Source organism: Kockiozyma suomiensis (assembly GCF_038497685.1).
Source record: "Kockiozyma suomiensis strain NRRL Y-17356 unplaced genomic scaffold V2V93scaffold_1, whole genome shotgun sequence".
NCBI lineage: Eukaryota > Fungi > Ascomycota > Lipomycetes > Lipomycetales > Lipomycetaceae > Kockiozyma > Kockiozyma suomiensis.
Window position 1 is genome coordinate 1,588,293 of NW_027117664.1, and position 23,828 is coordinate 1,612,120.

General features: G+C 43.0%; 11 protein-coding genes across 11 annotated transcripts; 5 read left to right on the forward strand and 6 right to left on the reverse strand.

Annotated features, from left to right (window-relative positions):
- Nucleotides 1-19: 19 nt before the first annotated feature.
- On the forward strand, nt 20-2,781 carry V2V93DRAFT_363546 (uncharacterized protein). The gene is made up of 3 exons (XM_066908631.1): nt 20-124; nt 184-904; nt 958-2,781. Exons 1-3 carry the CDS (start codon nt 80-82, stop codon nt 2,700-2,702), a joined length of 2,511 nt encoding a protein of 836 aa, XP_066768941.1. The 5' UTR covers nt 20-79; the 3' UTR covers nt 2,703-2,781.
- Nucleotides 2,403-4,075, reverse strand: V2V93DRAFT_363548 (programmed cell death protein 2). Its single transcript, XM_066908632.1, has 2 exons — nt 3,907-4,075; nt 2,403-3,844 (listed from the first exon to the last, which is right to left on the reverse strand). Exons 1-2 carry the CDS (start codon nt 4,039-4,041, stop codon nt 2,771-2,773), a joined length of 1,209 nt encoding a protein of 402 aa, XP_066768942.1. The 5' UTR covers nt 4,042-4,075; the 3' UTR covers nt 2,403-2,770.
- A 695-nt stretch (nt 4,076-4,770) lies between these two features.
- Nucleotides 4,771-7,138, forward strand: V2V93DRAFT_363550 (uncharacterized protein). Its single transcript, XM_066908633.1, has 2 exons — nt 4,771-6,058; nt 6,132-7,138. The coding sequence occupies exons 1-2, from the start codon at nt 5,030-5,032 to the stop codon at nt 6,945-6,947; spliced, it is 1,845 nt and encodes a 614-aa protein (XP_066768943.1). The 5' UTR covers nt 4,771-5,029; the 3' UTR covers nt 6,948-7,138.
- Nucleotides 7,139-7,266: 128 nt separating this feature from the next.
- On the forward strand, nt 7,267-9,793 carry V2V93DRAFT_363553 (uncharacterized protein). The gene is made up of 4 exons (XM_066908634.1): nt 7,267-7,565; nt 7,617-8,549; nt 8,606-9,298; nt 9,354-9,793. Exons 1-4 carry the CDS (start codon nt 7,563-7,565, stop codon nt 9,693-9,695), a joined length of 1,971 nt encoding a protein of 656 aa, XP_066768944.1. The 5' UTR covers nt 7,267-7,562; the 3' UTR covers nt 9,696-9,793.
- Nucleotides 9,794-10,514: 721 nt separating this feature from the next.
- V2V93DRAFT_34175 (uncharacterized protein) lies at nt 10,515-12,585 on the forward strand. Its single transcript, XM_066907817.1, has 4 exons — nt 10,515-12,118; nt 12,175-12,217; nt 12,271-12,378; nt 12,451-12,585. The coding sequence occupies exons 1-3, from the start codon at nt 10,598-10,600 to the stop codon at nt 12,291-12,293; spliced, it is 1,587 nt and encodes a 528-aa protein (XP_066768945.1). The 5' UTR covers nt 10,515-10,597; the 3' UTR covers nt 12,294-12,378; nt 12,451-12,585.
- Nucleotides 12,586-12,605: 20 nt separating this feature from the next.
- V2V93DRAFT_34024 (major facilitator superfamily domain-containing protein) lies at nt 12,606-14,676 on the reverse strand. Its single transcript, XM_066907790.1, has 2 exons — nt 14,117-14,676; nt 12,606-14,059 (listed from the first exon to the last, which is right to left on the reverse strand). The coding sequence occupies exons 1-2, from the start codon at nt 14,453-14,455 to the stop codon at nt 12,806-12,808; spliced, it is 1,593 nt and encodes a 530-aa protein (XP_066768946.1). The 5' UTR covers nt 14,456-14,676; the 3' UTR covers nt 12,606-12,805.
- A 1,318-nt stretch (nt 14,677-15,994) lies between these two features.
- Nucleotides 15,995-17,623, reverse strand: V2V93DRAFT_377879 (Metallo-dependent phosphatase-like protein; the record flags this gene model as incomplete). The annotated part of the gene is made up of 2 exons (XM_066911931.1): nt 15,995-16,024; nt 16,082-17,623. The coding sequence occupies 2 exons, from the start codon at nt 17,621-17,623 to the stop codon at nt 15,995-15,997; spliced, it is 1,572 nt and encodes a 523-aa protein (XP_066768947.1).
- Nucleotides 17,624-18,222: 599 nt separating this feature from the next.
- V2V93DRAFT_363564 (uncharacterized protein) lies at nt 18,223-19,158 on the forward strand. Its single transcript, XM_066908635.1, has 2 exons — nt 18,223-18,770; nt 18,938-19,158. Exon 1 carries the CDS (start codon nt 18,514-18,516, stop codon nt 18,742-18,744), a length of 231 nt encoding a protein of 76 aa, XP_066768948.1. The 5' UTR covers nt 18,223-18,513; the 3' UTR covers nt 18,745-18,770; nt 18,938-19,158.
- Nucleotides 18,640-20,091, reverse strand: V2V93DRAFT_331253 (uncharacterized protein). The gene is made up of 3 exons (XM_066907658.1): nt 19,876-20,091; nt 19,673-19,775; nt 18,640-19,620 (listed from the first exon to the last, which is right to left on the reverse strand). The coding sequence occupies exons 2-3, from the start codon at nt 19,745-19,747 to the stop codon at nt 19,060-19,062; spliced, it is 636 nt and encodes a 211-aa protein (XP_066768949.1). The 5' UTR covers nt 19,748-19,775; nt 19,876-20,091; the 3' UTR covers nt 18,640-19,059.
- A 112-nt stretch (nt 20,092-20,203) lies between these two features.
- V2V93DRAFT_34408 (uncharacterized protein) lies at nt 20,204-22,161 on the reverse strand. Its single transcript, XM_066907859.1, has 2 exons — nt 21,517-22,161; nt 20,204-21,456 (listed from the first exon to the last, which is right to left on the reverse strand). Exons 1-2 carry the CDS (start codon nt 21,900-21,902, stop codon nt 20,433-20,435), a joined length of 1,410 nt encoding a protein of 469 aa, XP_066768950.1. The 5' UTR covers nt 21,903-22,161; the 3' UTR covers nt 20,204-20,432.
- A 173-nt stretch (nt 22,162-22,334) lies between these two features.
- On the reverse strand, nt 22,335-22,930 carry V2V93DRAFT_363571 (heat shock protein 9/12-domain-containing protein). The gene is made up of 2 exons (XM_066908636.1): nt 22,827-22,930; nt 22,335-22,757 (listed from the first exon to the last, which is right to left on the reverse strand). The coding sequence occupies exons 1-2, from the start codon at nt 22,834-22,836 to the stop codon at nt 22,435-22,437; spliced, it is 333 nt and encodes a 110-aa protein (XP_066768951.1). The 5' UTR covers nt 22,837-22,930; the 3' UTR covers nt 22,335-22,434.
- Nucleotides 22,931-23,828: the final 898 nt, after the last annotated feature.

The following is a 23,828-nucleotide window of genomic DNA, read 5'->3' on the forward strand; positions in this document are numbered from 1 at the left end:
AAAGAATTGAATAAGAGCAGCTGGTTGGATGATTTAAGTGCTTTTTTTTGAGAACACTAGACTGGATGAGTTTGCAAACATGAACGGCGAATTTCGTCTTACGCTTATGCGTGTGACTTCTTTTGTGTGTATTTTTGGATGTCTTATTGCGACCGTACAAAGATTGACCAGATTATTTTGCAGAAACGCACATTTGCGACATATAACCTGAACACCTCGTCGAAGCGAAAAAAAAATCCTCAACTGAGAGCCCCGTCTGAACAACAGCAAAGTGCTGGAACAGGTCTAGATATTACTTTTGGGAATTTTCAACGAAAGAAACGGGAGATAGCGCCAAGTCCAGCCGCGTTTGTACCCAATGAGCGCTCTTCTGCCAAATCTGTCTCGCAGATATTAGGAGGAGCTTCTCAGAGGCAAAATTCAGAAGTCAGAAAGTCACGTTCTGGTCTGGAAACTGCTAAGCAGCTAGCAGATAGACTAGCAGAGGTTAAAAAAAGTGGCAAGCTGCCTAGTTATATTGATGGCGAAGATAACCTCAAAGTAGAAAGAAAGAATAAGGACCTTGCAAAAGATCGTATGCGAGCTCTGTTGATGAAAGAGAAAGCTCGTGAAAAGGCTTCAAGAAAAGGGGAAAAGAAAAAGCGCTTCATGAAAGGCAAAAACAAAGACCTCTCACTAGACCGCTATTCTGCTGATTTGGAAGAGACAGAAGAATATTTAGAAGGGGAAGAAGAAGAAGAACAAAGAATCAGGACAAAGACAGTAGAAGAGCCTGAGGTTAAGAGATTAACAGTTCCGCAAACTATCTCGATTGCGAACTTGGCAAGATTATTGCGCGTTAGGCATGAAGTCCTAATTGATTCAATGCAGAGTCTAGGATACACTGAACTGGCATTCGATCATAGTAAGCAGATCTTGTTACGTTGAATATGGACTAGCTCATTAACTTTACTGCAGTCTTGGATTACGACAATGCCAGTCTCATTTGCCAGGAGTTCGGGTACGAAACCAATACAGGCAAAATCCGAGACTTATTTCCGGAGCCGCTTCCCATCGTGCGAGATAATCTACCCCAACGACCTCCATTTGTGACAATCATGGGCCATGTTGATCACGGCAAGACGACAATATTGGATTACCTGCGGAAGTCATCTATCGTCGCTGGTGAGCACGGCGGTATCACTCAGCATATTGGAGCATTTTCGGTGCCGGTAAGTGGCGGCAGCAAACGAATCACATTTCTCGACACACCAGGTCATGCTGCATTTCTGAAAATGCGTCAACGCGGGGCAAATGTGACCGATATTGTTGTGCTGGTGGTGGCGGCTGACGACTCGGTAATGCCACAGACTATCGAAGCAATCAAACATGCGAGAAATGCGAAAGTGCCAATCATTGTCGCCGTTAATAAAATCGACAAGCCCAATGTTGACGTTGATCGCGTCTATCAAGACCTTGCAAAGAATGATGTTGTAGTTGAAGAATATGGCGGAGACACTCAAGCTATATTAGTATCTGGTCTTACAGGGAAGGGTATTGATGAGCTCGAGGAAGCCATCTTGACTCTCTCGGAAGTTCTTGATTTTCGTAGCCCAGTTGATGGAAGATGTGAGGGATGGGTTGTCGAATCTGAACTAGCGAAAGGTCGCGGCGCAGTTGCGACATTGGTTGTCAGACGCGGAACTCTGACACCTGGAACTCCGATAGTTGCTGGGACAGCATATGGTAGAGTTCGAACTTTGCGTGACGAGTCTGGCAAGATCGTCAAAGCTGCGACTCCAGGAACACCTGTTGAGGTTGATGGCTGGAAAGTGCTTCCTGAGGCTGGAGATGAAGTTTTGCAAGCGGACAATGAAAAACATGCTCGGTCTGTGGCAGACTATAGAACCGAGCATGAAATAAATCAAAATTTACTGTCAGACCTGGAAGGAATCAATGAGAGGCGTCAACAGGATCGAGCAAACTACAATTCGGCAGTTGAAGCAGCAGAGCTGACTCGGACAGGTAGACGCAAGCGAGGGACAGTTTCGCAAAAGGATTTCCTGGTTGACATGTCAAGCGATGACGGAATCAAATACCGTAATTTTATATTGAAATCAGATGTAATGGGATCAGCCGAAGCGATTGAGGACTCCATAGTTGACATTGGCAACGACAAGGCTAAAGTTCGTCTGGTTCGTGCAGAATCCGACATCGGGCCGCCCACGGCCTCGGATGTGTTGCTAGCCGAGACTTCTGGTTCGGAGATTATTTGTTTTAACGTGAAGCCTGATCGCGAGATCAAGGCTCTTGCTGCGAACAAGGGAGTGAATATCCTTATGCATACTATTATTTATCATTTGATTGAGGATGTGACAGCGCGAACCGCCGAGCTGCTACCGCCAATTATTACAAAGAAAGTAGTTGCAGAAGCTGAGATTCGTGCTTCATTTGAAATCACTGCTAAATCCGGCGAGGCTACGACGGTTGCCGGCTGCAGAGTCACATCTGGAACTGCTAAAAGGGCGCAGCCATTGCGTGTCATGCGCAAAAATGTCGAGCTGTTTTCTGGCACGATAGATACCATGAAGCAATATAAAAGGGATGTTACCGAAGTTCAGAATGGCAGTGAATGTGGTTTGTCGTTTAATGGATACAGCGAGTTCCGTGAAGGCGATATCGTACAGTTTTATGAGGAAATTGAGCAAAAGGCGTATCTGTAAATAGATCTGAGTGTTTATATATAAGCACATTTGTATATATCAATGTTGAAGAAATTTAAATGTACAGCCTATCTCCGTATCTCTTCCCATTGTACACCAACCCATTCTTCTGCGTAGCCAACTCCCCGGTCGTCAATGGTGGGGAGGCAATCTTTTTCACATGTCGCAACAATCATTGTGCCCCACTCCATACCGTTAACCATATCGATTCCGCTTGCTTGTTCCAAAATTTCTATAGTATATGGCATAAGCTGAAACTCAAACACTCTATTGCCTCCGCAGAGAGGGCAGCGGGGAATCAGATTCGAATCATAGACGCCTGATCGAGTGATTTGGCTCGCCACTGCATCCGATTTTGAATACATCATTGGCGTTCCAGATCGCTCATATCGTACAACTTGCTCTGAGTTTTGTGCAACAATGTCGGCAAATTTTTGAAATACTTTGTCGATCGTGTTGTCGTCCGTGGCGTCGGCGGTAGCGGATGACCATTCGTCATTATCGTTTGACGTGCTGGCATCCACTAATTCAAAACGCTGATTGACGGCCATGTCTGTAGCAGAGTTGTCAAACAAGTGTTCACTTTCAACATACAAAAAGTACGGCATATATTGCTCTTGACTTTCTAATGGCCATGGTTCATGAACTGTCCGCTGTTGTTGTGTCTGTGATTGCTTGATGTCTAGTTTTGTTTTCGACATGCTGTCGGCAATATTTGATACTTCTCCTTCCTGCACTTTGGCAATATTACTCCACGAAGAGCTTGCGGGTGGGGCGGAAAAACTGTTTTCGCCAAACCCATTACCGAATAAAGCACTTCCCAAATCAGCCTTCATTTCTCGTTCCTGTTGCGCTTCACGCTCTTTTTCTTCTGCTCTCTTTCGCTTTTTCTCTTCCTCGACGCGCAGTTTGTCTGCAACTCGTTTCATTTTTTCTCGGTCATGCAGAACTCCTCGAAAAACACGTGCAGATCCCAAGGTACGTCGGCACCGTGGCTCGGGACAGGCAAAAAGATATATAACTCGTTCGTAAAGGGTGCCGTCGAGAGCGGCGTAGGCTTGGATCAACAATCTCATCATTTTCTTGCAGTTTTGACAGCGCGCATAAGATGAAGATGGGGCGGAGGCATAATCTAGCCATATCTAAATAGTTCGCTGTCAGAATTCAATTATTTTGTAGATCCAATAGAGATTAATCTATTTACCGGAAGACCACCAATACGAGTGTCGAGAGCAGTGGCGGTTGCATCAGCTGGCTCATCCGGATACCCGAGAAGGGTGGCAGTCTTGCCAATTTGCGAGCTTACTGACAATTCAGAATCGGAATTATACTCGGACATTTTCTAAGTGTAGTGGAAGAAATGTATATTTACGGTCGTTGTCTTAAGTTTTACACACGCTTGGGAGAATAGAGAATATTTTTCAGGGGTCATCACGTGATTGAGCTCTCTGCTCGATGGGCTATCGAGTCGAGGTTACGATGCCCACGCCGTGTATGTTAGTTGATAGGGCAATTGAATGTATAAAGCGAGTAAAAATATGTCTGAAAGTATAATTAAAGGAACTATAAACGTGTATGTCCTAGGCATGTGTGAGGCCTGTGGGTGGCACCAGGCCTCTGCAATATATTGCAAATTGCCTGCGAAATCATCAGCCATCTGTGAATTCAAGGCTTGAATATTTTACTAACAGCCCTATGAGGTTCTGATGGAGCTCAGCAAGATATTCTAATGTCTGAGACGAAGAGATTGGAGGGTACATTGGCATATTTCGAGCTATCGCGGCTGAGGATTGACGGTTCGCGCTGCTACTGTCAAATTGTGGAGCAATAACAACTGTTCATTTAGCAAACCTTTTTTTATTGATTTGAAAATCATAATCGGCTTCATAAAAAGCGAAACAGAGTATAGTTGCAAGCTTAATAAAGACAAGCGGAGCATATTCTCTCTGCTGTATTAATAAATTATAAATTCAGGGGCAGCAGGTTAGCTAAGCGAGATGGGCGGCGCACTGCTCGAGCCTTAAATCACGAACAAAGTTTGCTCTGTACTTGTATCTATATCCCCGCACTCACAACCACACTACAAAACTCATTGACCGGTTTATGATAGTTATGATAAGCGAAAAAATTAAGCACGAAATCAGGAATTGTCAGCGATCTGGCTGAACTCGATCTGGCTGGACTCGCCCTTGCCCTGGATATCTTTGGCTGCGTCGAGGGTGCGGCGCATCATCTGCTGCAGCACTTCCGTAAGCGGCTACACTCGCTTCACTGTCTTCTGCTACTCTTCCTTCTTTTGCCCAGTCCTTCTTTATCTTTTATCGAATATGGTTCGCGGAAACAAGAGAACTTCTAAAGTCGATGACGCAGAGCCAATGCTCAGCGACGCCGCCCCTGTCGCAGTGACCGACACCGGCACCTCCATGTACACCTCGCCGTACGACAATCCAGAGGCCGAACCTGAGTATGTCGAGAAGACCATCCGGCACATCAAAAAACGACCTCGGGCAACTCGCAAGTGCCTGAGATATTGCTGTATTATTTTCGTCATCTTACTCTGCTTGATTGCAGCGGGCGCGTTTGCATATGTCCGCGATAAAAATAACAAGCATGGCGCCGTCAGCAGCTCCACCGAGTCTACGAGTACCGATACTGGCGATGCTGCAGGTTCTACAGATTCCGGAGATTTTGTCGACGGTAGCAGCAGCGACGACAGTAACAACGATCCTGACGCTAATGACGGCGACGATGACGGCCTCTCAGTCTCCACTCCGACGCCTACAATGTTTGCGACCGCAGCCACTGAGCGTCTGATTCTGGCTGCCTCTGAGACTGGGGCAGCCCGGGATGCTATCAGAGTGTATGGTTCAATCCAGGGCGCCTTTTGTATCCCGGAAACTAATATTGCTGGCGAATTGAAATTTTATTCCGAGTCTGTCACCAACGACGAATCAGAGAACGACGGCGCAAATTTGATCGAAGCTTCCTTCAACTTTGCGAGATGGTCAGATGGATCTCGAAGCGGAGTTGTTCTTGATTCTCAGGCTGTTGACTCCGACAGCACAGGTTCCGTCTATATCGAAGCAGACGTAGTCCCTGGCGCTACTTACAAAGTTCGCATGGCGATGAAAGCTATTATCGACAAGGACTACAAACCTGATGAAACCTATAATGCCGCAAAGATCCTGACTTGGCTTGAAGGGAATAAAGACGAAGATAGTGATGCGCTTGGTCGGTGGTCGATCACTCAGCATGATTTGATTAAAGCCGAATACAACGCAACGACATTGACTTACGAAGATACAATCGTCGTTCCTGCTGACTCAAAGACGACTCTGCTCCAGATATTCTACAGTGTAATTTACCCCGTCTGTTTTCTTGTTTCGAGATTTCACTATGAGTTGTAAGGTTAACATTTATTTTATTTAGGCATCTCCGTCGTACCAGCAGACATATTTGTATACACTGTCTCTCTTTTCTCCTGGAGATGAGTCTTGCCTTAACCGGGACCCAAACTATTCTCTCTCACTAGCTGGTGAGCTCCGAGCTGCTGCAGATTTTACAGTTCAGGCAGTCTCTGAAGAATCATCAGTTAGCGATGACAAAGAGAGTTTGATAAACACATACTGCTATTCTAGCAGCATAGTCACAAAGTCACCTTACTTTACAAGTGATTGGACAGCAAATAAAATTACATTCTCAGATCAGTCGAGGGAGTTTAAGACAATTTCATGGTCTGATGATTCAGTTGGTGGCGTCTACGCCCAAGCTTTGTCTAACGGTATCTCCGCTGAGACTTCTAAGCAGGTTCTTCGCTTAACTTCGGACGCCACCGTCGAACTTGACAAGCAATATGGAATTCGAATCGTTTACCGTCCCGTTCTACAGACAAACTATTATGAAGACGCGAGCCTTGTTGCAGTTGAATTCTACGTTAAGATGGGCAAAGATACTTCTATCGGTGGTGGCACTATAGTATATTACTACTCTCTCTCGCAAAAAGAAGTTTTCGATAATGGTTTTAACGATACGGTCGTTACTATCACCGCAAAGTTTGACACCCTAAAAGAGAATGATGGTTCAGAGGACTATAACTTGGCAAGAGTGTTTATTAAAGCGACTATTAATGCTCAGAGCACTTGGGTTTACCAGGCCAGTGTGTATAAAGATGCCACCGATGACTCGTGTAACTTCTTCGACCCACTGTATCCTGCTATCGCAATCAAAGAGCTAATAGCTTTCTAAAAGTGGGTACAATTTGAAGTAAGGTATGGTTTATTGTTTAATGACACGCGCAACAAGTCTTTTTAGGGTATTTTAAATTGCTATATTATGGTGAATGTGTTCTATTTTTATTTTTTACTTTTTTTTTTATGATTATCGAAGAAATTGCTATTTTTGAACGGTGAATATCTCAATAAACGATTTAAACAATAGAGAGTAGTATAGCAACTCGTAGTTTTCTAGCCGATGCAATGATTTCTTAATATAGTATTATGCTGCGACGCGGTGGCTAATGTCCCAGACAGCCAGTTAACTTTAAATAATTGCTCTCTTCAACTATATTTTAAACACTATCGAGTCTCAAATTTCTTACTGTTAGCAAGACTAACCAAGACCAAAATAAAAAAAATTTAATATAATAAAGCTGTATTTTCTTTGCGCCTGGTGCCACTATATTTTTTTATCGTGGAACAAAAGAAAGTCAAACTTGAAATAGTTATCTCCGGATGTGCCTGTGACCCTAGAGCACATGTTTTAGATTTTTATAGCCCTCGGACGGCATCTTATTTCTGGCTCAGCAGCGGTTATCGTGCTTATTTCTAGACCGCTATCGATCCTCGCAAGCATTAGCTGACTATGGTGAGTAGAGTACGTGCATATATACGACCCCCAATTAATAGGAGTATTTAGTCTGCTATCCGCGAGTCTCAAGCAGCTGCTGAACCACAAGTGCTTACCACTAAATCAAATGAAGATTCGTCTCAAGTTTCTCCGTCAGATTCAGCAGCAGAGTCGCACCCAGATTCACAACTCGACAATTTAGCAAAGACGCAGACGCTCTCTTCCGCTGATTCTCATAATGAGGAGCCAAAAAACTCAACTGAAGAGCCAGGATCGTTTCATGAACCAGAGCAGTACTTGCCAGTTTTAATATCTGAGCCGGTGAGTTTGCCCCAACGTGAGGCTACTATCGATCCGCCTGCCAGAGATCAGACACTACAGTATTTGACGAGATCTGTCGAGAAGAAGACCAGATCGACAAAGCGCAAAATATGTGGCTTGTCATTAACTGTTTTCCTGGTAATTATTTTCCTGATAGCGTTGGCTGTCGGCTTAGGAGCTGGTCTTGGTGCTGGACTTAAGAGCAAAGATAATTCAAGCGGAGCCTCTTTGACATCGTCGTCAGCCTCAGCGACGACTACTGGAGCATTTTCTTCGCATTCTGCTTTTACCTCGTCGTCGTCGCTTCCATCGTCGTCGCTTCCAACGGCGACGGCTACAATTTTGGCTGCCAGAGAAACTTCGATCGCCAGAGACGTAATTCAAAACAATGGCTCTATCGAGGCTTCATTCTGCACTTCTGATAGCAACGTGCTTGGATTCTTACAAGCAAACCTTACAGTTCAATTGATGGATTTTCAATTTTATACGGCATATTGGATTGACGGCTCTGATGCCGGCGTAACGAGGCAAATGACAACAAACAAGACAGAAATTGCCGAAATTGATGAGGAGACTAGCGTGATTAGCACTTTTGCCACAGGCCAAGTGGAGCTGGGCAGCTCTTACCGTTTAAGGATTTCTTTCAAATACGTCATTGATATTGCTTATGATGATTCCGCGGTATGTCACAAACACAAAATATATCCGATTGATAATATGCTGACATACAATATTAGGACGAGACGGCGTACTATATTTCGCTAATTTTAGGCTCTTCCAGCGGAAATTATTCTTTGTTCGATACCCGAGTCAGACAGATAGATGCGCTTGACTATAACAATACAGGTATTGTTCTGGAGTATGTGTTTACCATTCCAGCTGACCTGGACCTCGAGAATGCCAATAATCTAAAAGTCACATTTCAAGCATCTTCGGCTTACCAATCTGTTTATCTCTACTCCATCAGTGTAGTGGACGCATCTGATGAATCATGCTCTGGGCCAGATCTGGACTTCTCCACAGATTTAATTTATATCCATGATGCTGATATTGATCTTGTCGTTCGGTCAAATAATGTGGTGACGGAGCTGAATGCTTTGTCTGAGTCGGCTACTGTTGAAAGTACTTATTGTGTTCTGGAGAGTAACATTACATCTTGGCCATTGTTTGAGTCTCTTGCAGACTGGGGTACAGTATCTAAAGAATACAAAAGCAGTACTTATGAGTACCAACTAGTGAATTGGACTGACGGATCTGCTGGTGGCGTGTATTCTGAACCTATAGCTCCTGATTTGATTGATGACAGCACGTCAATTCAGTCTATTGATATTTATCAGGATAGACTACTGAATGTTAGTACGACATACAAGATTCGCTTTGCGTACAGAATCGCGTTGTATGACTCGTATGATCAGTATCCAAGTTCTTCTGTACGTTTGTGCTTTAAACATTATTAACTTTCACGTACTAATATGCATATCATAGAAGCTGCCTGCACTCGACGTTAACATAGAAATGGGCGAAGGCGCATTAAAAGGTGATGCCGGTACTTCTATATTCAAGTATACGATTTATCAGTATGAGGTTGATACGTTTGGTATCAACAACACAACTGTAACTGTCGTTGGTACTTTCACAACAATTGATGCGAATACTGGGACAACGTCAGATAATCAAGCTCGCTTGCATTTTAATACTACACTTAATATGCAAGAGACGTTTTTATATACTGCTAGTATATATACCGATACTGATAATGCTACTTGTGGATTTTCTAGTCCTAATTATCCATTGTCTGCGGTAGATCATCAAATTCTAATATCTTGATTGCATTGGTTAATTTTTTGAATGGCCTTGTTGTAAATAATGTGGATTTTTATATAGAATGTAATATGATACCGATCTAATAACCGCGACTGCTTTCCACTTTGTATGTAATATATTTATAATCTCAGTAGTTGGCAGTAGCCAGGAAGTCTAGAATATCCGATACCCAATCCCGGACAATCCCGGACAATCAATAGAGTGAGACATGCGAACTTTATTTGAAAGACACTGTCGTTCTTTTGTCTCAGCGAGACTGAATTGGTAAATATTGCATCAGATTGCAAAGCTGCTGGTAGAATTTCAGTCCACTACAGTCTTAAAAGCTAGCTACTTGATTCTTAATAATGCAGGAGGGCTAGCGATCGCATACGACTGCAACATTTTTATCGATACCGCCGCGGGGTCGCATTGCCGACCCACGTGCTAAGAAAGTTAAACAGAGGAATTTTTTTTAGAGGAAAACAGTTACTGTCGACAGCCAGACTCCATGATTGTTGGTCAAGAGTGTCACAGCTAAGACGATGATATAGTTCAGATGAGATAAGAGCGCTGTTATGGGCAGCAGCTGGCTTCAGCAGTATCTTGTCGTAATTGAGCTTCTTATCGGTATGGCAGGAGCAGAGCCGAAGAGGCTGAAATTACACTACGCTAGTCCACACGGATCAGAGCGGCTGAGCCCATTCCGAATATCGCCAATATTAGATGTTGGTTTGCAATCTTTTACAATATCTTTTGCAGTTAGAGAATCAGATTTTTAAGTGGTAACTCTCTCTTTCTCTGTTCATTATGGTGTGCATCTTTACTTTAGCTCCCTCCTAACATTTCGCTAACGCTCATCATATTCACAGTCGGAGCCTGCAGCTACTAATGGAGACGCAAACGCCAACTTTGACTCGCTGCCGATGCTGGACCACAGTGCAGTCGGCCTTCCTATGAGGCAGACAAATCCAACAGAGCTTCCTATGCGAGATGCGACACCAGATGTATCGACACCGATTCTTGACAAGCCGCAATTTAAGACCCCGGAAGATGAAAAGTTTGCCGCTGCCCCGCCGGTCGAAATCGCGAATAACAAGCCTCGAAGGCGGATTTGTGGATTGTCTCTGGCCTTGTTCTGGACTGTTGTAATTGGTATTATTGTAGTACTGGCAGTAGCTTTAGGAGCTGGATTAGGAGCTGGATTAAAAAAGCACAGTGGTAGCAAGTCTGAGAATGCGACTCCTTCGTTCGCCTCGGGCTCCACCAGTGCTTCGTCGACTAATGCGGTTACTGTCTCCTCTTCAAGGACTTCAGCGTCGACCAAATCTACGACGGCATCATCTGCGACGGCATCATCTACGACGGCATATTCCACTTCTCTCCAACTCCTGGTGGCAACGACCACAGCTGCAGCGCGAGAAGCAATTAGCACTTACGGAACGATTGCTGACTCATTTTGTATTCCTGATTCAAACATTATTCCAAATCCAATTCCTTCTGCCGAAGAGTGGGATATTTTGTCGTTTACTTCCTATGCGGATTATACCTTTTATTCTACCAACTGGACCGATGGCTCCGCTGGTGGTGTCTTTATTCCAGCATTGACTGATACAACCGGGTCCGATATGTCTTCTCTTTTACCCTCAGCTTCCATCACCGGCACATTGGAGCTTAATGAGGTTTACACCATCCGTGTTTCTTTTGGTATCTTTTTGAATACTTACAACCCAGACACAAACTTAACAGCTGTACAAATACAGCTCAGAATGGGTAGCAGTATCACAGATGATACCGTAGTTATATGGAAATGGTCGAAATCTCAGGCGGACTTAGACTCCGCCGGTTATGCGCAAGCAACTGTGACCTTGGAAGAATCCGTTTTAATTCCTGGCCACCTAGATGTTTCAGACCCTACCTCATATCAACTTAGTGTCTATATGAGCCCTGTCAACCAAACCGGATATATATATGCTGCCAGTATATATAATGCTACAGATGATACTTGCAGCTCTGGCGATCCTTCCTACCCATTGTTTCTCGATAGCTGGTTGAATCCCCTCTCGACTGAATCAATCCAAGCAAATAGTGAATTTGTCGGACCAAGTGACGATACAAGTATAGCTGAATCATTCTGCGTTCCAGCTAGTGGCATGATTGATGACGCCCGGTTCTCTGGAGATTGGTCTACCTCAAATTGGACTGTCATTTCTATTACCCGTACTATAGCCTCGGATAAGTCTGAACGAGAATTCAATCAGATTACCTGGACCGATGGTTCAGTTGGTGGCGTGTATGTCGGAGCGTTCCGGGACAGCTTTGTTACTGACTCGTCACCCAGTGCTGAGGCTGTCATCTATTATGATCTGGATCTGGCCTTAAATACATATTATCGCATAAGGTATTCCTTCAAGCCTCAATTGAAGTCTGGATTCGATCAAGATAAGGTATGTTCTTGTGTCTCTTTGCAATTTTAAGAATCAGAATTAACAAAAGATTTTAGAACCGTGAGGCTTTCCGCGTTATAGTTAACATGACAGATTCCGGTCTGTACGGTGGTTATGAAACTGTTTACAACTTTTCACTTACTCAGTCTGAGATTTACGACTACGGGTTCAATGATACTGTTGTAACAGTAGAGGAGTATTTTGTGTCGCAGGACAGTGCTATCTCAACAGATGCAAATGCTACAGTTCTCGGAATATATGTAAGATTTATTGCTTTTTCCTTTTGATACGGAGTATTAACTTTTAGCTGCTAGGCTCAACTCGATGAACAGGCTACCTATGTATACATGGCTGATATTTTGTCGGATTCCTCAGACACTTCTTGTAATTACACAGATCCGAACTATCCCGACTACGCTGTTGAATCAACAACATAGGTGCTAACCTCAGGTTAGAAAAGATTTGGGATTTCTGTTTTCCTGCGTATATGGTTTTCACGTCTAATCTCGATTTTTAATGCAATGGAACGTTAGAGATTTATGACTATAAAACCCCAACTTATTCTATTTAAGTTTGTTAGGCTGTAAGCTCGATTGCGTGATAGTAAATATTGCGGTTTTGTATATATGCGAAAAACCACCTGGATCTCGACTAATCATTCATGAGATGCAAATGCAAAAGTTTACATCATTTTTCGGAACAAGCACCAGCTTCATCCCCTAGCGGAATCAGTAGATCTTCGCGATCGACAGCAAGACCCATTTCGTTGAACACCTTTCCATTCTTCTTGGCCTCCCAGCGCACATAATACCAAAACATTGGAACCGTCAATAGTGCAACACCATAAAACATAGCTGAGATTTTGTATCCCAATGGGTAATGAGGAGCCAAATTAGTGGGATACAAAACTAAGGGGAGCCATGCCGACATTGCATAATTTATTGTGTTTCCAAAACCGACAACAAGGCCTCGAGTTTCAGCGTCATCCTGGAAGGCTTCGGCTGCCCAAGAAATGACAACTGGTTGATACGCAAACCCTGCATAATTAAGGAGATTGACAGCAAGTTTGAATTTGAACGAGATGTTCCAGATAGCAAGAACGATATTGCAAAAGAATGGAATCAGAATTACTCCAAAGACAAACGGTCCTCGACGACCAGTGAGGTCAGATAGTAGAGCGCAAGTATAGGTCACGACAATCGAAATCGCATTTCCGGCAGTAGGCAAAATGTTGACCATTTCGACCGAATATTTTTTCGTTGATGACAGCCAGAGATTAAAATAACCCGAGCTGGAGCCAAAACCTCCAACATTGTATGGCCCTTGAAAGACATATGGGCGAGGCGAGAGGAAAAATTTCACAAGTCTACCGACAGTTAAAGGACGAGGAGGCTTGCGACCAATCTTAGCCATGCGTTCAACTGCATATTTTCGGTCCTTTTCGTTTAGCCATAGGGCCCGGGTGGTCGTGGGGAAATCGGGAATACAGTAATAGCCTGCCAAAGCAATCGGGAGCGAGATAACACCATCAATGATGAACGCCCAGCGCCATCCTGCAATACCATATCGGCCATTCATGCTTGCATAAACCCCAGATTGAATGTAACCAGAAAACATCTGCGCGGCTGAGCTTGAGACCTCAAACAGTGCCATTCTTTTCCCCATTTGGTCAGGATAATACCAACTTCCAAGAATTAACGCGAATCCGGGAAAAACTGTAGCCTCAGCCAGGCCGACAATGAAACGAATGCCATATATTGTTTTAGCATTTTTAGCTGCTGCAAGGCACATCACGAGAATACTCCAAACTAGTTCACATGTCGGAATAAAGATAGAAGCACGTGTACGATTGATAATGATTTGTGACGGAACTGAGCCAATTAGATATCCGATATTGAAAAAGGTCGTAAACAGATTTCGCTCTTGACCCCTAAGATTAAGCTATATAAAACATGTGAGAGTCTGATAACAGTTTATTGATAGAAGAGGTCAACGAACGTCTTCTTTCATACCGCTGACGTATGCATTGGAAACGTTTCCTTGATCCAGATATTTGATCACGTAGCTCAAAAGAGAGTACGAAAAGATAAAAAAATCAATACGCTGAATAAATCTTCTTTCTTCAGGCTCTAGCCCAAAAGAGTCCCACGCATATGACATGATTTTACGCCATTTAGGGGGAGTGTACGGTTTGCGGATTGTCGTGGTTGCTTGCTGCTGCTTGTTATTATCAAGCTCATCGTCGATATAAATTGCAATGCCCGTCTGAACACTATTCTCTGAGATTGACGCTGCTTCTGAGGTCACATTAGCCAATTCTTTTGTAGGCGGAATCATCCTCAGAAAGTTGGATTGAGAGAGCTGATTGACGATGCGCGTGACATGGCGGCTTGCTTCAGGCTCTTATAATTCCTGAATTACGCTAGCTATGAGAGATAGGCGTTGTTGGCAGCTTGTTGACAGGATCAACGTCTTCAAAAAGAAAAGAAAGACCAAAGATAAGCATATCCTCGGTAGTGGACTGTAGTCTTGAATAACCCGCACTACTGCGGTCAAGATCAGCAGAAAAGGCAGTCCCTTCATTCCATAATCAAACCAATTGCTACCAACTATCAACATAAATTGCCTTTTAGAAATATGAAATCTGAAAGAATAGCCATTGTTATAGTGACAGGTGTGATTTGCTGCAGCAACTGAAGCAGTACCTGGGCCCTGCCTCTTCGGAAGCAGTAACCAAGCAGTAACCCCTGATTACTCGGCATACGCTTGCGCTGGATACAAAAATTGTCAGAAAACAAAAAGCATTGATCCGAATTTCCAGATACAATAATTAGAAAGAAAATTACTTACTCTATTATATGAATATATTAGTGTTTATAAGAAATAGCAGCAAGCAGGGTTTTGGCAATGGGCCACTGCAGCTCTGCAATACATTTTTGTGCCTGGGCCTAAGCATCACAAATAGTGATTCGTGGCGCGGCGGTTTTTGGATATTTGCCTCGCGTGCGGATGATAGAATGATAAGGGCTGGCCTATTGCTCGGACCCAGTGAACGATCGCGCACTGATCCTTTCTGAAATATAGGCTATGCATTAAAACGCTCGATAAGAAGCGCATTTGCAGATAGTTACTCAGACAAAGATATGGAAGATATTACAGAAGAGTCTTTATATAAAAAGTATTCAGTAAATGCTTATCAGTTTTGTGACCGAGAACTAATCAGACAGATTGGCGAGCTAAGCGAGATCTACTGATTACCTTCTCTCCTCTAGAAGTTTAAGCCTCGTCGCTTGGGCCTGATAAGCCATCTAAACTCAAATTTTGGGCAGGCTCATCAAGAATATCATATCTCTACTCCCCTTGGGAAATCTACCGCTATTTCTCGTGCCATTCCATTCAATTTTCTCGTCTCTACTTCTGCTCTGTCTGTCAATCGCCAGATTGCGACAGTCTCTTTTCCTGATGTAACTAGCTTGGTTATTAGTATATTAGTCTCTTCTCGAGCCTGATGAGACTAATGTCGTTCTCTTAGCTGTATTTGGCCATAAAATTTAGATTGAATAGTACATTTTTATAACCTAAAGCACACTTGTCTGTAAAATATTTACCATACATCACAAGCAGTAAGCACTAATACAAACGTACATCATAAATCCCAAGCTCCATTCATAAAAAATAAGCAGGGCCACAAACATTCCGGCACTATAGGTATGAATGGAGAACACAAAAAGCAGACGCAGCGCCAGGACAAATAAAAACAAAAAACAAACGAACACGCCTTATAACCTGAGCTCACAATAACGTGAGCTTGATACAGAAAGTGACCTCAGTTTAAGAACTGCTAATAACAACTTGACGTACACGTTACATAGCGACCTAGAAACTCTGCGGCACTTGGGATGCAGGCTATGAGAAATACTTGTTAGCAGCATATCCAATCGCCACACTATTAAATCAACTTACCGGACTGGAATGCATCCCATTTTTGCGCTCGTACCGTCCTCGGCGCATTTCTTGCTTTAAAGCAGCAGAATCTAGTGGCTTCAGTAGCTCAAAACTGCAGAGCAACTCCTCGGAGACAGACATTACTGCACCCCAGTTGTCGAACTCTCCACAATAGTTAGGAGCTGAAAACACAGTGACAAGTGTACGGTCATTGAAAAATTCATAACCGTCTTCAACGACCATGTGCGCCCGGCAGACGAGATTAAACTCAAATTTTGTCAGAAATTTGTTGATTGCAGATTTACCAAAACAATAAGAAACTCCCCTCTCATTGTCTTCCCATTCATTTGGAGTATCTGTTGGATCTGACCACAGCAGGTCGTTAAGAAGCCCATAATCTGGAACATCAGTCGGGCGCACAATGTCACGAATTTCGTCCATCGAGTTTAACACAGGAGACAAGCCGCCATGAACACAAAAAATTCTGGAGGCCACGATTGCTGCAATGGGTAGAGTGTTGAAACAGTCAATAAATGTTTTCCATACTTTGACTCCGCATCGTCGTTTGCATTCATCGTAGAAACCGTAGACACGTGTCACATTGGCACACTCATGATTTCCGCGTAGCAGAAAAAAGTTTTCTGGATATTTTATCTTGTACGCCAAAAGTAGTAAAATAGTTTCGAGGCCTTGCTTTCCTCGGTCAACATAATCGCCCAGAAAGAGAAAATTGGCGGCGGGCGGAAAACCGCACATTTCAAACATTCGAATTAAATCACCATATTGACCGTGGATGTCGCCAACAATTTTTACCGGTGGAGAAAGTTCAATCAGAGACGGTTGAGACAAGAATATCTCTCGGGCAGTACGACATATTACTTGGATTTCCGCATTTTTTAAACACACACTTTTTGTAGCTTTGCCGGCGTAACCGACATCTAAAAGCCGCTGAATGATTTCATCAATATCGATCGCAGAGCTTATTTCGGGGCCTACAGGCAAACCTGGAGATGCTGCAATAGGAGAGCGCAAGGACATTCCCCCAATGCCTTCCTCAATAGCTGAAGTATTTATGTCTGAAAGACTACTGCCTCCACGACGTTGACTGAAGCTCTTTGATGTAGTGTCAGGTGAAAGATGATCTCCGTCGGCACTTCCTATAGCCTGACCGTCAGAGCCAAGAACTGACGATCCACTACCAGATCGGCCATGCTGCACACCGGGAGAGAGCGACCCATCATCGAAGGATCGCCTAATTAAAATTGGTTCCTTTGGCTCGTGAACTTGCAAAGATGGTGGCAAATAAGAATTATCGAAACTAGTTGATATAGGCGTGATAATATCAGTGTTGGCAGTCGCTTGCAGATTTGCAGACTTGCTTAGTGCATCCAAATTAGTCGTGTTGCCAGATGTTGCGTTGCCAGTATCAGCTGCGGCAATGTTATTTATTCGCGATCGAAGAGACTTGATCGACTTTGTAGAACCTTGCGTGTCTGTTCGAGAGAAAGAAGGATATGATTGCAAGCCATCTCCTCCCTTTTTCGATGGGGTATTCCCCATGGTACTATCAACACGATCAATTAGTCACTGATTCAAAATTCACATTTATAAATCATTCTCACAGTATATAAAGCTCGTAGTCGCTTGGCTTCGACCAAATAACAGTCTGCCCAAGAGGAAATCGGAAAGATTTTGACTAAATCGAATCGAAATGTCGCAGGTATTTCAGAAGAGCTACAAATAAGCAAAAGGTTAGGTCCGAGATTAAATAGTAGATATCTTTCAGGTAATGAAAATGCGACTAGATGCATTCAGTAGACTCTCCAAAACGAAATATTGAATCAAGTCAGACCGGCCACATAATCAATCAGAATAATCCAAACACGCGCTTGTATATATTACATATTTTTGATGAAATATCAGAGAAATAAAAGAACCAATTTAGAAACCGCACCAGCCGTGCAAGTAACTCGAAATGATGAATTTCGTTCGATCTGACTCTCTTAATTCGCTGACAGCAACCCCTTATCCGAACCATATACGCGCACCAAAACTCGAGCGTCTCCAAATCAATCAAGAGGTACTTACTTTAAAATGGTTATGTAACGAGTGACTTATAGAATAATAAAGAACCAAACACTGGAGAAGATCTCTCGCGTAACGGGACAGGTGGCACGGAGATGATACTAGAATGGTGATGACTCACTCGTGCACAAAAAGAACGGACACGAATGAGAAATAATATCTGAAATCACCAATAGCCATAAATAGAGACTACTAGTCTTCTATTCAATAGCAGCTTTTGCGGTACGTTGCGATGATCCGATGTGAGTGGTTGTTGTATAACGCAGCACCAAGTGAGGTGTAGAAGGGGATAAAGTGTAGTCTACCCCGAAGCGCCTACTAGATGTCAAGAAACCTTATTTGACTTCCATTCTAAAGTCCACTAGATGAATCCGTGTTCCGCCGAGAAATTCTTTTCATTACTTCACACAATTAATCTTGCAAGATTTGTTATAGCACAATTTTTTAGCGTACTAATAATTTATAATTGCTTATCGCTTTCTTACTCATTTTTCCAATTATGGCTTATTCATTTATGGGCATACATTTCTCTTCTAGTATCATCTGATTTTTATTTTCTGGTATCGTTTCAATCACTTTCCTCAACTCTTGGTTAGCATTATTTGCTATTGATAACATCATCGTAAGTCATCTCTCTATTTTTTTGATATTGGCGTCAACAATGATGAATTCATAAGCAACTGACCTCACATATGGAGAACTAAATATGAATCGCTACTCTGACTCTGAAGCCAAGCATATAAATTTGCAAGCCGTTATCGAATATATTCTTACAAACTTTTGAAGCAGATTACTTTTTTTTTTTTCGGTCGTCGCTTTGCTTTAGCTAAATTTACGGCGACAAAAAAGACCAGCAGTTGAACTCAGTGTTCAACGATTAGCCTTGAATAACGTGTCTTTGCAATTTATTCTCATTTCAATGATTTTGTGATTTTTTCCCCAGCAGCATGCTCCACTTCCTCTAGCCTATTCTCTGCGTGCTCAATGGCTTGTAGACCTTCAGCCGCTGGGGTTGCGCTGAACCAAGATAAAAACGTATTCCACGCAATTGACACCACGTTCACGAAAAGCAGACGATATTCTAACGGCATGAATCTGAAGTTGACGATCTGTACAGCAGGCCATACCATATAATTGCCCACCATTGTAGTGTAGTACTTGCTTCTTAGTTCGTCTTTGATGTTATCCCAAGAGTGTCCCTGTAAAACACCCATGCTCACATAAAACGATGCAATACCGAAAGGGGCCCAGATTGTTTGATCTGCAGTCATACGAACAAGTGCCTCGGCAAAAGGCCGACCAGGAATCGAGATTTTATTGTTGATCAACTTGTACCACTGTGAAACCATGGGAGCAAAAATGACACCACCATGAAAGCACATTCGAAATGTTCTGACGTAGTCGTAATTACCTTTCAGCTTAGGATCAGGGGAAATGTACTGAGCAGTCGCGTCGCCGACACCAAACAAAATCTAATAAAAACAGTAAGTCGAAATTTCAAACCATTGCGATCACAGCACATACCGAAGTAGACGCGCATTGAGTGAGCAAAGGGTGAGATGCCAATCTCATATTATACCATTTGTAAAATGATGCCATTTTTGAAAGCTGAATTACAACGGAAAATCTAGTGAGATTTATCTAGTTAGTCCCCTGTATTGACAAATCCAAATGTGATCTACCCGATCTTGATCATCAATGATGTCAGTGCCTCGTTATCTACTTACCAACTTATATATGTACAATATACAAGATTTCAGATAACGTACAAGAATCCTTATGCTAATGAGGTAACATGCGTAAAGATATTAGCCTCAGTTAATAGTAGTTTGTGTAAATGTTGCTGAAAGAAAGTAATCAAACCGAATGTGAAAGAAACAATCCTTATCGGCTTAGCGATTCCCAACGGCAAACCTTGGCAGACAATAGCTGACCCTTTGAGGGCCTGCGGCAGTACAAGCACAGTATACGTGAACTGATATATTCATATAATTTAACAAGGAACAAGAAAATGCTAGATAAATGCATTTTCTATTTTCTACTTCTTTTTAAGCACTATTTTCGTAGCTGGCATAAACCGTAGGCCATGATATTCAATTATTGTATTTGAATAGTTTACGCTCTCAACAGAAACGGTAAATTCAAAAAGTTTTACGGGTAATGTAATATAATTTCTGAACGTGCTCCTAGAAAATACACAATCATCTATCTATGATAAAAATGCATGCATGTAAGATAAAAATGCACCTAACAACCATACACGAACTTGCCAGTTGGCTCTGGCTCAAATCAACTTATCCAGAAAATCGTGCTGGTCATCTGGAAGCCATACTAATGGCCTATACAGAGGAAACGAATCGCCATCATTTTTCTGAACACTAACAAATGCAGACCAGGCAATTTCCAATCCCTCTAGCTTGCGGCGCGTCTCAGAATCCAGTACATCAATTTCAACATCTTCACCTGGTATTCTCATTCTCATAGTGGCGTTTGCATACGGCGTGCGCTGTCTATAGTACCTCACTTGAATGTCTCTGGTTTCTCGGTTAATTGTAGACATCAGCTGAAGAATTTGGTCTATCATTTGAGAGATTGCATCGATTTGCGGATCGAAGAAAGAATTGACGAATTTGCTTATTGTTGCGCAGAAATCTGCTACAAGTTTATCTTTGTGCTGCCTATAGCCATCGGTACTTTCCAGCATGCCTCGAGAGTCTTGATTTGCCTTGAGTTCGTCAGGGAGCAACGCATCAACAGTCATGCATCTCCATTGAACTAGATCTTTGGCTGATGGCGTCTTAATCTTTGCCTCGACTTCTGATTTTAGCCACGCGGACGTCCGCACATCGAGTGCTGGATGCATGTAAGTATTAAATACGCCTGAAATCCAGGCTGCTATGACACCACGACCTATATCTTGCGGTCTCAAAGCAACTGATAAAGAGACCGAGACGTCTGCAAGATTCCATATATTTCCTCGTTTCAACCTAGCGGCAAGGGATTCTACCGACTCATCCAAAGATTTAAACCGCTGAGCATACTGCGTATCATCTAGCAAACAATTTGACATCTGAATGTTTTTTTGAGCGAGTTTTATCCTCAGATCGTCTACCTTGGTCTGCTCGGACTGGAGTGAAGTTTCGAGATGAGATCGTAGTTTTTTAAGTCGCGTATACTTCTGATTCAGATTTGTGACAAATTCTGCAAGATTCGGGTTGTCTGGATATGCAAGCTTCAACATTTCAGCAACGCCATTCGCTGTTAGCTCCTCTTCAGAAGGAGCCACTTTCTGAGCCGGTCCATCTCTCCTATTTTTAGGACTATTAGATGCAAATAACAGTATTAATGGCATTTAAATCAACGCTTACCCATGTTGCAGAAGTGCACCTGAGGATACATCGGGTTTATTAACAGCCATTCCTTCCGGAATATGCGGTGGCCGCGATGCTAATCGTGCCGGACGAGAACCCACAGCGTGATCTACCGCTTCCGAGGGCGGAGCAGCCGAAGCGGATTCAACTTCATGCTTGGTAGTCTCTCTCGGTAGAAGCACAGACTGGTTCGTAGATTTTTCAATAAAGTTGGATTTGACAGAAATGGAAGATGATCGCTTTAGTGGAGTAGGCGCATTCACAGCAGCTCCGTTAACCGAAGATTGCCCAACCTCAGGAGAATAAGAATTGCCAGGCTCTTTACTAGAAGGCTTCGACTTTGTTGCTCGAACATTATAGAAACCTTTGCGAATGCTGTTCATTGAATCAGTTGAGCGGTCCCTCTTTGAGTCAGCAAGCCAAGTCAAGAAGTTGGACGATGTTAAGGATGACGAACAAGTTGTGCTGTGTGTGTGCGTCAGAGTGCGACATTGTCAATGAAGCGGCTCAGGGCGCGGCGCGATAAATTTAGGCTTAGGCAATCAGGATAGAAGCCGATACTGAACATCAACTTACAATTATCACAGCAAAATTGAACTCGCCTCTTACTATGTATTTACAGGGGTCGCATGCATTTAAAACAGGCTAAGGTAGACGCTGATGTTAATTCAGACTCTGGCGGCCCACCTCCACCGAAGAGTTTTCGTATATCAGTTCACTGCAGTACGATAGTCATAATGCAAATTAGAGCCGGGTTAAGGTTGAATGACCCTACAGATTACAGTCAAGAGTCCGAGAAGAGAATTACGAAAAACATGATAAAAATATACTGATGTATTCCAGCTATTTAAGCTAACAATGGACATATTTAGTATAGCAACAACGACTTGTACGTTAAACACAAATTGCAACTGATTATTTCTTGGCAGAGCCGGACAAATATTCAGATGCCGAGTTCAAAGCATCAGCAGCAGACTGCTGAGCGCTAGCGGCATACTCCTTGGCAGTATCGACGAAAGAAGCAGAATTCTCATCGGCCGATTTCTTTGCGTCTGAAGAACCACCAGTGACGGAGTCAACACCTGATTGAAAAGTAGACTTGCTTTCCTCCGGTTGGATATCACGAGCTACCTTGTCATAGGCGCCGGTTGCCGACTCTTTGATCTGTTCGGCATACGACTTTTGCGAGTCGGGAGTAATGGTCTCAGAAATCTTGTCAGAGACAGGTTTGCGGCCAGCTAAAAATTAATAGCTGTTAGTTTGCAAGGCACCAACAAGAATACAATGTCTCGGTAATAATCACTTACCGTCACTCATTTTGAAGGCTGAACGTGAAAAAGAACGCTTGAAAGACTGAATGGTGATTTGATTAAGATAATATATAGCAACTTTGAGAAAAGGCGATATATTTTGAATAGGAAGCTGTTCGAGGTGTTGACGCGCCTTTATATAGGACGGGCGCAGGAGCGAGAGGCTACGTCATGTCGAGCTCGGTTTGGGTGATATCAGACTGCGAGTAGAGATCGGCAACAAAGATCGGCAACGAGCAGCGAGCAGGTCAAATGACATCACAGCGCCGTAGAAAGAATTCTAAAAACGTAGCATATTTTTTTTACTTAGTTAAAGAAAGGCAGCTAGACTTGAATAATATATCGATTGGATTATAGGCTGCCGTGCAATGGAGTTTAGAATGGAAAAAAAGAGCACACCGAGACATGCAGTCGTCCGCTATAGTGCAGCCCTTTCCCGCAGTTCTGACTGATCGACGCTCGATGATCGTTTACAACTGCCTCTAATTGAATCCTAGATTTTTTGCAGTCTTTTCGTGCGTGATGTCATATATATGACCGCAATCTAGGAAGCCGAAGCGAAGGTCGAACAGCCCAATTGTAGCGGACAGTGCCTTGTTCTAAATGGCATATACTCAACTCAAATCTAATATGAGTGCGTGTTCGTCCGTAAGTTTTTGAATAATTCCGGACACATTCTGTACATCCAATAACCGACCAGAAAAATCTTAATAAGAATACCACTCTGTGCTCGAAAAGAATTTAGTAGAAAACAGCTGAGGTTTAACTGTAAGAGATAAACGTATTGATTGCAATAGTTTATAACCTCTGTAGCGGGCGAATAGCCAGCGCTTTGACCAACGGTCTCGTGCTTATGACGCAATCTGGCATGCAGTTATAACTGTTGTTGCACGCATGCCGGGTTTAGTAGGGTTTAGTAGGGTTTAGTAGGGTTTAGTAGGGTTTAGTAGGGTTTAGTAGGGTTTAGTAGGGTTTAGTAGGGTTTAGTAGGGTTTAGTA